This window comes from Oncorhynchus masou, chromosome 31 (genome assembly GCF_036934945.1).
Source record: "Oncorhynchus masou masou isolate Uvic2021 chromosome 31, UVic_Omas_1.1, whole genome shotgun sequence".
Taxonomy (NCBI): Eukaryota; Metazoa; Chordata; class Actinopteri; order Salmoniformes; family Salmonidae; genus Oncorhynchus; species Oncorhynchus masou.
The window spans coordinates 80,920,396-80,934,798 of record NC_088242.1 but is presented as its reverse complement, the minus strand read 5'-3'; the positions used below and the strand labels follow the sequence as shown (position 1 = coordinate 80,934,798).

The window sequence follows — 14,403 nt, the reverse complement described above, 5'->3', positions numbered from 1 at the left end:
TATCCTTTAAAACAACAAAGCTGTGGAAAGACACTACATGACCAAAAGTATGTGGACACTAGCTCATCGAACATCTCATTCCAAAATCATATGCAAATAATATGGAGTTGGTCCCCCCTTTGCTGCTATAACAGCCTCCACTCTTCTGGGAAGGCTTCCCACTAGATGCTGGAACATTGCTTTGGGGACTTCCATTCAGCCACAAGAGCATTAGTGAGGTTGGGCAATTAGGTCTGGTTCGTCCCAAAGGTGTTCATCCTAAAGATGTTTGATGGGGTTGAAGTCAGTGCTCTGTGCAGGCCAGTCAAGTTCTTCCACACCGATCTCGACAAACAATATCTGTATGGACCTCGCTTTGTGTATGGGGGAACAAACTTTACATTTGACACTTCGCATTCGGGCAGGTTGTGTTCACTGCCAGATGGTGAAGCGTGATTCATCACTCCAGTGAACGTGTTTCCACTGCTCCAGAGTCCAATGGCGGCGAGCTTTACACCACTTCAGCCGACGCTTGGCATTGTGCCTGGTGATCTTAGGCTTGTGTGGCTGCTCGACCATTCTGTGAGCTTATGTGGCATACCAATTCACGGCTGAGCCGTTGTTGCTCCTAGATGGTTCCACTTCACAATAACAGCACTTACAGTAGACCAGGGCAGCTCTAGCAGGGTGAAAATTTGATGAACTGACTTGTTGGAAAGGTGGCATCCAGTATAAGTACAGTATAACGGTGCCACGTTGAAAGTCACTGAGCTCTTCAGTACAGGCCATTCTACTGACACTGTCTATGGACATTGCATGGTTGTGTGCTTGGTTTTATACACCTGTCAGCAACGGGTGTGGCTGAAATAGTCAAATCCACTCATTTGAAGGGGTATCCATATATAGTGTATGTTAATTAAACATTAGCAGAAGCCAAACTAAATCCGGCCAGCGTTACAAACCAACCAGTCTGCATTTAGCTTGGAGCTACTGGGTTGAAAGCCTTCTCTCTTTGAAACACTGTTATGCATTTTCTACCCAGACAAAACATTTGCATATTCATGAATATGCCACTGACAAATCCTTCATGATGTATAGTCTCCTGTGGGATGTAGAACATTGGGTGGAAAAAAGGAAAGAAAACATAAAATGTTATGAGTCATCATTAAGGAAGGCCTGGGTTCACGGAGGAGGAAAGGGTGTAGTCCCTTGCCTGAAGCCTGGCCGGATGGGGGGATTGATTGCTGGATAGCTGGGTGGATTAAGGGTAAAGAAGAGGGGTTTGTAGACATGCAGATTCAGACGGATTAAATGTTTCCCTCTCTCATCCAAGTACCACAGTGTCCCTTTTTTATTTAACCTTTATTTAAGGCAAGTCAGTTAAGAACAAATTCTTATTTACAGCCTTGTTCAGGGGCAGAAACCTTGTCAGCTCAGGGATTTGATCTAGCAACCTTTCAGTTACTGGCCCAACGCTCTAACCACTAGGCTACCTGCCGCCCCTGTGGCTGAGGGAGGGGTGAGGAAGGGGAGAGATAGAGGAAAAAGTGGGGGAGAGTATAGGAGTCCACCTAGTTTTTAATTGGCCATGGGGGAGCCCCTACCTGCATGACAATGAGCAGGTCAAAGACCAGGATGAAGGATACCAGGAAGGCCCTGGAGACCTCGTCGCTGGGCAGAAATCCCCGGTTCAGGTTGTCCCAGCTGATCCAGTCAGTGCTGATGACCAACAAAACCACCGATGTCAGAATGATCAGGACCGTCCTGGAGGAGACAGGAAGTGAAACCACATTACTTTCCTGTTAATAACCTGGGACACTCCACAGATTTACTAATTACCACTTTAGTAGTCCATTTGTTACGGCAGACGACAATCATTTGCCTTCTGCTCATTTCTCAACAACAATATAATTATAACAGGAAGTTATTATAGGTTTATGTAAATATTAATGATGGTTAATAATTCTGTTAGGTATCATTTGATGTTTAACCGTGTGTTATGGACTTTGGATTTAGCAAACTATATTTGGCTCCTCTTTGTACTTGTTTCAATGTCATTCAGTAATTATTACACTGAACTGGTGTTGTGTGGGTTGCTGCATCCCCATGGTGACTGGCTGCGTTGCCGGTAGCTTAAACCAAGTTCATCATATTATATTTCAAATGTTGTGAGACACAGTTTGCATTTTAAAAATCTAAAGTGGATTCTTTCCCCTCCAGTCCAGATGACTGATTTTTGCCACTGTCATTTGTGATTTACCCAGATTCTTTGCCGCATAATGTCAAGATACATTCCTCAACATATTTATTAATCATACTTTCTCAACCAGTATTTGAGATTTACAAATCATACTTTCTCCACAGATTGGGGGCATTCATTAATAAGACAAATGCTTCCAGAGGAGCCACAGAGACTAAAGCTCGACATTCTGCATCCTAAAATAGAAGAACAATCAATTCTATGGGAAACATAATGCATTGGAGAGTGTGACTTTGAACTTCCATTTATTGGTAATTTACAAATCAAAATGCTCAGATAATAACAAACTACTCCAACACATGTTGATGTTTGTACATAAGCTCAAATATCCCCATCCCAGTAGTGACCCTAGTGTCTTGTCCAATAACCAACATTAGGGACATAAATATACTACTGTACATTGGATTTCTGTTACACTGTTTATACACACTGCATATTTATATACTGGATTGTTGACACAACTCACTGTAATATATCTACTGCTGTACATATATATTTTTGAGTTTATCAGCATAGATTGCATTTGGATTACTGATACAGTATTTTTGGGGTTGTTAATTAGATTAGTTTGGACATTCTTGATTTCTTGTTTTTGATTATTTGTGTAAATTTTTACTGCACTGTTCGGAGCCAATAACACAAGAATTTCGCTGCACCCGCTATAACATCTGCTAAACTGTGTACGCAACCAATAAACTTTGATTTGAGATAAGGGCATCAACCTGTCATGTTTGACTGGCAGTAGCAAACCATTTTCATGCTGACCTGGTGGAGAGACACCCTCTGGGACCACAGGTGACCGTGAGATAGATTTAGACCAGGACGGTCTAAAACGACCATTGACTGCTCTTTTGTAATAAGCATTATTGGGCACAGTGTAACAGTTTGAGTGGGTCATAGACCTTGCTCTGGCTCAGTGAGGTAAAGGCAGCAGTGTGTGTGTGTGTGTGTGTGTGTGTGTGTGTGTGTGTGTGTGTGTGTGTGTGTGTGTGTGTGTGTGTGTGTGTGTGTGTGTGTGTGTGTGTGTCCGTGTCCGTGCGCATGAGTGCGTGTGTGTGTGTGTGTGTAAAGGCAGAGGTATAGCTGGCCTCATGACCTTGCTGTGTCTATTGATTTCCTCTTCCTGTTCTTCTAATTAAAAGGTGAAAGATTAACAGGGCTATTGACTGTGTGTTACTGTGTATAACCCCACGAGGAGCACAGGGCTTTGTCTGAATACCAATACATGAATGAATACATGCATACTAATGCACACACACATACTCATGAACCCTAGCACCCACACACACATACTCATGAACCCTAGCACCCACACACACATACTCATGAACCCTAGCACCCACACACACATACTCATGAACCCTAGCACCCACACACACATACTCATGAACCCTAGCACCCACACACACATTCATGAACCCTAGCACCCACACACACATACTCATGAACCCTAGCACCCACACACACATACTCATAATCCCCAGCATACACACATGTACACATACACTGATTGTGCTCAGAGGCAGCATACTGTAAATGCATTAGACTGGAGAATAGAACATACCAGAAGAGGACGATCCTGTGGTTGCCTTGTTTCCAGAACCTTCTGGCAGCTTTGCCCCAGTCTGGGTAGTGCTGGTCCTGGAGCATCATGTCAGTGACCTGGGAATAAAACAGGGTAATTTAACACGTGACATGTGTGAGAGAGAAATAAACTAACATCAAACTGAGATGGTGTTTCCAGTAATCATTCATTTCTGAGCGATCTCTGAATGAGGCTAAAATTAATTAATTGAATCACATTCGTACAGGATTGAGCTTGTGTTATTTCATTGTGAATACAGTGTTAAAATGGATGTTTAGAATTTGCCATTCTGCCGATGGAACGCCGCAATGGAATGGCATAATCAATTCAAATGGCATTGCTTTGTTTATATTCCTATGCTATGCAGTCAATCATTAAAAGTAATCTAGGTTTATTTATTTTCGATCAACATTAATTTAGATTTTAAAGGGTTGTAATACCCAACTATGCAAATCCAGACTTTCGGAGAAGGGATTTCATTGAGGCGAGGGTTATTTGTCAGCAGGCCACAACTTCAGGCAGAGAGAGTGGAGAAAGATTATGTTGAGAATAGGGGTGTTATGGTGACCGTATTACCGCCACACCGGAGGTCACGAGTCATGACCGGAGTCAAATTCCAAACGGTAACTCGGCTTCTCCGAACTCTGATGCTGCTGATGGTCATTAGTAGTCTACCAAACCTGCTAACTGCCTGGTACTCAGCACTCTATTGGCCCTCTGATTACTCTGACATCAATGCAAATGTAATCGAAAATATAATCAAACACTTCATGAAAACCCATGAGATCATGTTGCGCAACATTTCTATAGGCTCAAATCAAATAACATTTTATTGGTCACATACACATGGTTAGCAGAAGTTATTTGCAGGTGTAGCGAAATTCTTGTGATTCTAGCTCTGACAGTGCAGTAATATCTAACAATAACAAGTAATATGTAACAATAACACAACATATACACACAGATCTAGTTAAAGGAATGGAATTATAATATAAATAAATATGGACGAGCAATGTCAGAGAGGCATAGAATAAGATACAGTAGAATAGTATAGGATAAAGTATATACATACGATATGGGTAATGCAATATATGTAGAAGTGACTAGTGTTCCATTTATTAAAGTGGTCAGTCATTTCAAGACTATGTATATAGGCAGCAGCCTCTATGTGCTAGTGAAGGCTATTTAGCAGTCTGATGGCCTTGAGATAGAAGCTGTTTTTCAGCCTCTCAGTCCCAGCTTTGATGCACCTGTACTGACCTCGCTTTCTGGATGATAGCAGGGTGAAAAGGCAGTGACATCGGGTGCTGTATGTGTCCTGGAGGACAGGTAGTTTGCCCCCGGTGATGCGTTGGGCAGACCGCACCACAATCTGGAAAGCCCTGCAGTTGCAGGCGGTACAGTTGCCTTAGCAAGCGGTGGTACAGTTGCCTTAGCAAGCAGTGATACAGAATGACAGGATGCTCTCGATTGTGCATCTGTAAAGGTTCGTGTGGGTTTTAGGTGATAAGACAAATTTCTTCAGCTTCCTGAGGTTGAAGAGGCGCTGTTGCACCTTCTTCACCACACTGTCTGTGTGAATGGACCATTGAAGTTTGTCAGTGATGTGTACGCCGAGGAACTTAAAACTTTCCACCTACTCCACTGCTGTCCCGTCGATGTGGATAGGGGGGTGCTCCCTCTGCAGTTTCCTGAAGTCCACGATCATCTCATTTGTTTTATTGACATTGAGCGAGAGGTTGTTTTCCTGACACCACTGGCATGACGTAGGCCTGGGGGATAGGTTTATGACAGTCATAAATACCTCTTCCCCCCTTTTTCCTCTCTCTAACCTACTGAGGTTACATTTGCAAAACCCTTGGTTAACATAGAAATTCTGGGAACATTAGAAGGTGGGGGGAAATTAACTATATTCTGGTAATCCGACCAATGGAACATATGTGGTGGTACTTAATGAATATTATGTCAGTTCGGTTGTCATCTGAGACATTCTCATCAATGATAAGATGACATGAACTCTACAGTGGAAAGTCTACACATCAGAGTTATCGGATTCACATGGAATTGTTGTTCAATTTGAGGCTCGGGACAATACTGCCCCCTTTGGATGAATTGTGTGCCCAAAGTAAACAAAAAAGAAATGTCAAAAATTGCTAATATATGCATATAATAATTTTATTGAATAGAAAACACTCTAAAGCTTCTAAAACCGTTCAAATTATGTCTGTATGTAAAGCAGAACTCACAGGGCAGCCATTCTCCCAAACTCTCTCTCTCTCCTAAGAAAGTTGCTCCAAATTTGACGTCATCGCCCCCACCCTTCCCAACCAGCTACGGATCTGGGAACAGTTTCTATCTCTTCTGCGCGCTCTCGTCTTTCAGGAACGGAGAAAATAGCACGAGCTTTGACAGCTTGGCGGGCAAAATACTGAGGTGTCACGAGTTTTCAGGTGCGCGCTCTGTGAAAAGGGTATTTTTTTTCCAGCTTGCTTGAGGAGAGTTCGTTATGTTTGATTTAATCGCCAATTGTTTTGTACGTTAAAAACATCCTAAAGCTTGATTCTGCACTTAGTTTGACCAGCTTAGTCGACATATAATATGTAAATTTGAAGTTTTGATGCGCAATATTCGTGATCAGAAGTCCTTTTTGGGGTAATTCACCTGAAGATGTTAGCGTTTGCTAATACAAAGACAGACCAACAGCAACCAAACGTTATATTAGGTAAGTATAACTCCTTCCACAACATTCTTGTCGAAGACCATCAAAGGTAAGGGAATATTTATGTTATAAAATTGTATTTTTGTCGAATCCAACATTGTAGAGAAATAATGCTAATGCCTGAGCGCCGTCTCAGATTATTGAATAGTGAACGAATTCTGTAACGTTAAAAATAAATGTAACACAGCGTTTGCATTAAGAAGAAGTGTATCTTTCTAAATATATGTAGAACATGTATATTTAGTCAAAGTTTATGATGTTTATTGCTGTTATCTGGCGTTAGCTGCCGGAGCTATTTATAATTTCTCCGGACATTTCTGCTGCATTTTTTGAACATGGCTCAATGTAAACAGAGATTTATGGATATAAATTGCATATTATTGAAAAAAACATAAATGTACTGTGTAACATGTGCTATTACTGTCATCTGATGAAGATTTTCAAAAGGTTAGTGAACTATTTTTCTTTTAATCCTGCGTTTGTGATTGTGCTATTTTGCATAGCAATGTGGCTACATATTGTATGCTTTCCTAGTGGTGGTTTAACATAAATATGTGCTATGTTTTCGCTGTAAAACATTTTAAAATTCTGACATGCTGGGTAGATGAACAAGGTGTTTATCTTTCATTTAAGCTATTGGACTTGTTAATGTGTGGAGGTTAAATATTTTTTAAGAACATTTTTGCTTTCCCTGCGCCACCGTTTGGGCTGAAGGGGGGGGGGGTGTTCCCAGTTGGGAACCTGTAGCCCCTTCGGGTTATTAACCTCTTGGAACTCTAGGGACAGTATTTCATTTTTGGATAAAAAAACGTTCCATCCGCTACAAGACCATGGTGCTTGCCTACGGAGCTGTGAGGGGAACGGCACCGCAGTACCTCCAGGCTCTGATCAGGCCCTACACCCAAACAAGGGCACTGCGTTCATCCACCTCTGGCCTGCTCGCCTCCCTACCACTGAGGAAGTACAGTTCCCGCTCAGCCCAGTCAAAACTGTTCGCTGCTCTGGCCCCCCAATGGTGGAACAAACTCCCTCACGACGCCAGGACAGCGGAGTCAATCACCACCTTCCGGAGACACCTGAAACCCCACCTCTTCAAGGAATACCTAGGATAGGATAAGTAATCCTTCTCACCCCCCCCCTTAAATGATTTAGATGCACTATTGTAAAGTGGCTGTTCCACTGGATGTCAGAAGGTGAATTCACCAATTTGTAAGTCGCTCTGGATAAGAGCGTCTGCTAAATGACTTAAATGTAAATGTTCCCGTTTTAAACAAGATATTTTGTCACGAAAAGATGCTCGAGTATGCATATAATTGACAGCTTTGGAAAGAAAACACTCTGACGTTTCCAAAACTGCAAAGATATTATCTGTGAGTGCCACAGAACTGATGCTACAGGCGAAACCAAGATGAAACTTCAAACAGGAAATGAGCAAAATTTCTGAAGCGCTGTTTTCCAATGTCTCCTTATATGGCTGTGAATGCGCCCTGAACGAGCCTACAATTTCTGCCGTTTCCGCAAGGTGTCTGCAGCATTGTGACGTATTTGTAGGCATATCATTGGAAGATTGACCATAAGAGACCACATTTACCAGGTGTCCACCCGGTGTCCTGCGTCGAAATTGGTGTGTAAACTTCAGCTGCAAGTATTTTTCCATGTGATTCAGAGGAGAAAGCAGACTTCCACGAATGATATATCAATGAAGAGATATGTGAAAAACACCTTGAGGATTGATTCTAAACAACGTTTGCCATGTTTCAGTCGATATTATGGAGTTAATTTGGAAAAAAGTTTGGCGTTTTGGTGACTGAATTTTCGTTTTTTTTTTGGTAGCCAAACGTGATGTACAAAACGGAGCGATTTCTCCTACACAAAGAATCTTTCAGGAAAAACTGAACATTTGCTATCTAACTGAGAGTCTCCTCATTGAAAACATCCGAAGTTCTTCAAAGGTAAATTATTTTATTTGAATGCTTTTCTGGTTTTTGTGAAAATGTTGCCTGCTAAATGCTACGCTAAATGCTACGCTAGCTATCAATACTCTTACACAAATGCTTGTTTTGCTATGGTTGAAAAGCATATTTTGAAAATCTGAGATGACAGTGTTGTTAAGAAAAGGCTAAGCTTGAGAGCTAGTATATTTATTTCATTTCATTTGCGATTTTTATGAATAGTTAACGTTGCGTTATGCTAATGAGCTTGAGGCTATAACTGGATACAGGTTTTTTTCATAGCCAAACGTGAACAAAACGGAGCGATTTGTCCTACACAAATAATATTTTTTGAAAAACTGAACATTTGCTATCTAACAGAGTCTCCTCATTGAAAACATCTGAAGTTCTTCAAAGGTAAATTATTTTATTTGAATGCTTTTCTTGTTTTTGTGAAAATGTTGCCGGCTGAATTCTAGGCTTATAGCTATGCTAGCTATCAATACTCTTACACAAATGCTTGTTTAGCTATAGTTCAATAGCATATTTTGAAAATCTGAGATGACAGTGTTGTTAACAAAAGTCTAAGCTTGAGAGCAAATATATGTATTTCATTTCATTTGCGATTTTCATGAATAGTTAATGTTGCGTTATGCTAATGAGCTTGAGGCTATAAATAGGATCCCGGATACGGGGATTGCTTGTCGCATGAAGTTAACCAGGAAAGCCAGTTAAGAACAAATTCTTATTTACAATGACGGCCTACCCCAGCCAAACCCGGACGATGCTGGGCCAATTGTGCGCCGCCCTATGGGACTCCCAATCACAGCCGGATGTGATGCAGCCTGGATACAAACCAGGTACTGCAGTGACGCCTCTTGCACTGAGACGCAGTGCCTTAGACAACTGCGCCACTCGGGAGCCAAATGATGAGTTTGGACGGTCCTATGGTGTTGAATTCTGAGCGATAGTCAATGAACAGCATACTTACATAGGTATTCCTCTTGTCCAGATGGGATAGGGCAGTGTGCAGTGCGATGCAATTGCATCGTCTGGGGATCTATTGGGGCGGCAAGCAAATGTAAGTGGGTCTAGTGGGTCTAGGGTGTCAGGTAAGGTAGAGATGATATGACCCTTGAATAGTCTCTCAAAGCACTTCATGATGACAGAAGTGAGTGCTACGAGGCGAAAGTAATTTAGTTCAGTTACCTTTGCTTTCTTGGGTACAGGAACAATGGTGGCAATTTTGAAGCATGTTTGGACAGCAGACTGGGATAGGGAGAGATAGAATATGTCCGTAAACACAACAGCCAGCTGGTCTGCCATGCTCTGAGGACACGGCAAGGGATGTCGTCTGGGCCGGGCTGCTTTGCAAGGGTTAACACGCCTAAATGTCTTACTCACGTCGGCCATGGAGGAGGAGATCCCACAGTTCTTGGTAGTGGACCGCGTCGGTGGCACTGTGTTATCCTCAAATCGTGCAAAGGAGGTGTTTAGCTTGTCCGGAAGCAAGACGTAGGTGTCCGCGCAAGGCTGGTTTGCCTTTTGTAGTCCGTGATTGTCTGTAGACCCTGCAACATACGTCTCATGTCTGAGGCGTTGAATTGCAACTCCACTTTGTCTCTATATTGAGGTTTTTGACGTTGATTGCCTTACGGAGGGAATAACTACACTGTTTGGATTGTGTGCCATATTCCCAGTCACCTTGCCATGGTTAAATGCTGTGGTTTGCACTTTCAGTTTTGCGTGAATGCTGCCATCTATCCACGGTTTCTGGTGAGGGTAGGTTTTAATAGTCACAGTGGGTACAACATCTCCTACACACTTCCTGATAAAACTCAGTCACCGTATCAGTGTATTTGTCAATGTTATTCTCGGAGGCTACCCGGAACATATCCCAGTGCACATAATCAAAACAATCTTGAAGTGTGGATTCTAATTGGTCAGACCAGCGTTGAATAGTCCTTAGCACGGGTACTTCCTTTTTGAGTTTCTGCCTACAGGAAGAGAGGAGCAAAATGGAGACATGATCAGATTTGCCCGAATGGAGGGTAACGGAGGGCCTTGTAGGCATCCCGGAAGTTGTGGTAGGGGTTGAGAGTTTTAGCAAAGCGAGTATTACAGTCGATGTGTTGATAGAACTTCGATAGCACTTTCCTCAAATTTGCTTTGTTAAAATCCCCAGCTACAATATATGTGGCCTTAGGATATGTGGTTTCCAGTTGGGTTAAAGTCCAGTGAAGTTCTTTGAGGGCCGTCGTGGTATCGGCTTGAGGGGGAATATACATGGCTGTGACAATAACCAAAGAGAATTCTCTTTGAAGGTAATAGGGTCGGCATTTGATTGTGAGGTATTCTAGGTCGGGTAAACAAAAGGACTTGAGCTCCTGTATGTTATCACAATCACACCATGAGTAGCTAATCATGTAACATATACCCCCGCCCTTCTTCCTGGAGAGATATTTATTCCTGTCGACACAATGAACTGAGAACCCAACTGGCTGTACGTACTCAGACAGTAAATCCCGAGAGAGCCATGTTTCCGTGAAACAGAGTATGTTACAATCTCTGATGTCTCCTCTGCAAGGAAATCCTCACCCCCAGCTCGTCAACGTTATTATCCAGAGACTGAACATTAGCGAGTAATATACTCTGAAGCGGTGGGTGGTGTGCGCGCATCCTGAGTCGGACTAAAACTCCACGTACCTCTTCTCCGCCAGCTGTTTGGAATACTCCACAACTGTTTGGAATATTTATTTCTCGCACAGAAGGACAAGTTGACCAATAGAATAGGTTAACTTTTGTACTATGGGGATTTGGCAATGACACAAATATTAATTTTCACAAAGTCTGCTTCCTCAGTTTGTATGATGACAATTTGCATATACTCCAGAATGTTATGAAGAGTGATCAGATTAATTGCAATTAATTTCAAAGTCCCTCTTTGCCATGCAAATGAAATGAATCCCCCAAAAATATGTCCACTGCATTTCAGCCCTGCCACAAAAGAACCAGCTGACATCATGTCAGTGATTCTCTCGTTAACACAGGTGTGAGTGTTGACGAGGACAATGCTGGAGATCACTCTGTCATGCTGATTGAGTTTGAATAACAGACTGGAAGCTTCAAAAGGAGGGTGGTGCTTGGAATCGTTGTTCTTCCTCTGTCAAACATGGTTACCTGCAAGGAAACACGTGCCGTCATCATTGCTTTGCACAAAAAGGGCTTCACAGGCAATGATATTGCTGCCAGTAAGATTGCACCTAAATCAACCATTTATCGGATCATCAAGAACTTCAAGGAGAGCGGTTAAATTGTTGTGAAGGCGGCTTCAGGGCGCCCAAGAAAGTCCATCAAGCTCAGGACCGTCTCCTAAAGCTGATTCAGCTGCAGGATCGGGGGACCACCAGTACAGAGCTTGCACGCACAGTGAGGCGAATCATTTTGGAGGATGGCCTGGTGTCAAGAAGGGCAGCAAAGAAGCCACTTCTCTCCAGGAAAAACATCAGGGACAGACTGATATTCTGCAAAAGGTACAGGGATTGGACTGTTGAGGACTGATAAATGCCCTTTCCGATTGTTTGGTGCATACGGAAAAAAGCTTGTCTGGAGAAGACAAGGTGAGCGCTACCATCAGTCCTGTGTCATGCCAACAGCAAAGCATCCTGAGACCATTCATGTGTGGGGTTGCTTCTCAGCCAAGTGAGTGGGCTCACTCACATTTTTCCTAAGAACACAGCCATGAATAAAGAATGGTACCAACACATCCTCTGAAAGCAACTTCTCCCAACCATCCAGGAACAGTTTAGTGATGAACAATGCCTTTTCCAGCATGATGGAGCAACTTGCCAAAAGGCAAAAGTGATAACTAAGTGGCTCGGGGAACAAAACATTGATATTTTGGGTCTATGGCCACGAAACTCCCCAGACCTTAATCCCATTGAGAACTTGTGGTCAATCCTAAAGAGGCGGGTGGACAAACAAAAATCCACAAATTCTGACAAACTCCAAGCATTGATTATGCAAGAATGGGCTGCCACCAGTCAGGATGTGGCCCAGAAGTTAATTGACAGCATGCCAGGGCAGTCTTGAAAAAGAAGGGTCAACACTGCAAATATTGACTCTTTGCATCAACTTCATGTAATTGTCAATAAAAGCCTTTGACACTTATGAAATGCTTGTAATTATACTTCAGTATACCATAGTAACATCTGACAAAAATATCTAAAGACACTGAAGCAACAAACTTTGTGAAAATTAATATTTGTGTCATTCTCAGAACTTTTGGCCAAGACTGTAGATTGACATAGGAAATGCTTTTGCTGTTCATTAGGCCAACTCATCTTGTTGGTTGACGAAAAAATCAATGTGGACAGTATGCGCCTCAGAATTCGTTAAGAAAGACACGTGCAGTTGCGTCCCAGATGTGTCTGTCTTCACTTGTAGCCTACTTCGGAACTGAGATGCCTTTGAGAAGGACCCGATCACGTGACGGGTATTAGCAAATAAGAATTGAGATATCTGAGAGAGCCATGTGAGCGAGAGGTGCCTCGGAGCACGGAGATTGGCAGCCATGAGAAGGGAATTAGGCTATAATTATTATATTCAGCCCAAGGGCATTACGGCCACACAAGGGGGATGGTGCCATGACATTCTGGGCCTGGTGAGAATATTATCAAGTGCTTGTCCAATTGTGACTGAGAGTGTGTGCAACCTGCACAAGAAACAAAGCAGAGTTCATGCCTTTCGTGCGACTTGTTTCAAATCAGCCATGCAGCCAACATTTGTATCACAACTAATGTTGCATAAATAACACTAAATTTAGCATATAGGAGGACCTGTTTCTTTGTTAACTGCTCAACACAGAATAGCCGCATGTGCTCACTCCCTCGGAAATCGTTTGGAGAAAATATCCTTTCTATTTTATTTAGCTATGTTCAATTGTGTTCTTCATACTATAAAATAATATTAAATACCGCAATAGAATTATAAGCGAATCTTGTCTGCTAAATGAACTACTGTAGCACAAAGCCATATGGCAGGGCCTAACATAAGGAAAACTCAGAGTATGCTATTCTGTTCTTCGGAAATAACTACATTCTCTTCATATCATGTTTCTTTAGACCTGTCTAAAATAAGTAATGGATTTATTATGATGGTCTAAGATATATTTAATGAATTTATTAGACTTTTTAAAATGTAGATGTTCCAAAGGTCTGCGTCAGTGGCTTGTAGGCTATGCGTGGAAGTCAGGAGATGCTAAATGTGTTTATGTTAATTACCGGTCAATTGATGTGAGACTGGCAGTTGTTTGCTTGACAATCACCGGCTGATAATATTTCATGACCACCACAGCCCTAGTAGAGAAAATCATTTAATCATTTTTGTTATGAGCAGTGTTGCAAAAACACCAATTTCCTGCTCACTCATCTACCGATGACACATTCAAAATATCTGCTCTGTCGAGGAGACACACAGAGGTCGTCTTGAAAGTGCCTTATTGAATTAATCAACTGTAAAAAAAAAAGAAGAAAAAAAAGCCAGAGTAATGTCTGGATTCAGCTATCTCCCTCCCTCTCGTACAGTAGAATAATAATGGCGGCTGAGTAAGCGTGACAAGTTGTTTCTCCTCTACTCCAGTGGTTCCCAAACTGTGGGGCGCGAGGGTGTCGGCAGGGGGAGTGCGGGGTTCTCCCCCCACTCTATCCCTCGCTGTCTCTCCTTTCCTCTACTCCACCCCTCACTGTCTCTCTTCTACTCCACGCCTCGCTGTGCCGCTATGTTTCTCTGTGTTTCCTGTGACCTCGTACTGTTGCTCTGTTCCTGTTACTTCTGTTTGATCTGGCCTGGGACCAGGTGCTAAGGGTATAAACCCTAATCCCACTGTCTTTGTGCTGATATTCTAGTTGATTCTAATCCGTGTTGGGCT

General features: G+C 42.5%; 1 protein-coding gene across 1 annotated transcript in view; it reads right to left on the bottom strand.

Moving 5' to 3' along the window:
• Positions 1-14,403, bottom strand: part of LOC135525302 (transmembrane protein 117-like) — an 89,055-nt gene that overhangs the window by 8,626 nt on the left and 66,026 nt on the right. Inside the window, exons 5-6 of the mRNA XM_064953010.1 lie at positions 3,804-3,901; positions 1,584-1,743 (exon numbers count right to left, since the gene is read on the bottom strand). Of these exons, the coding sequence (XP_064809082.1) occupies positions 1,584-1,743; positions 3,804-3,901 (258 nt within the window). The remainder of the gene's footprint in view (positions 1-1,583; positions 1,744-3,803; positions 3,902-14,403) is intronic.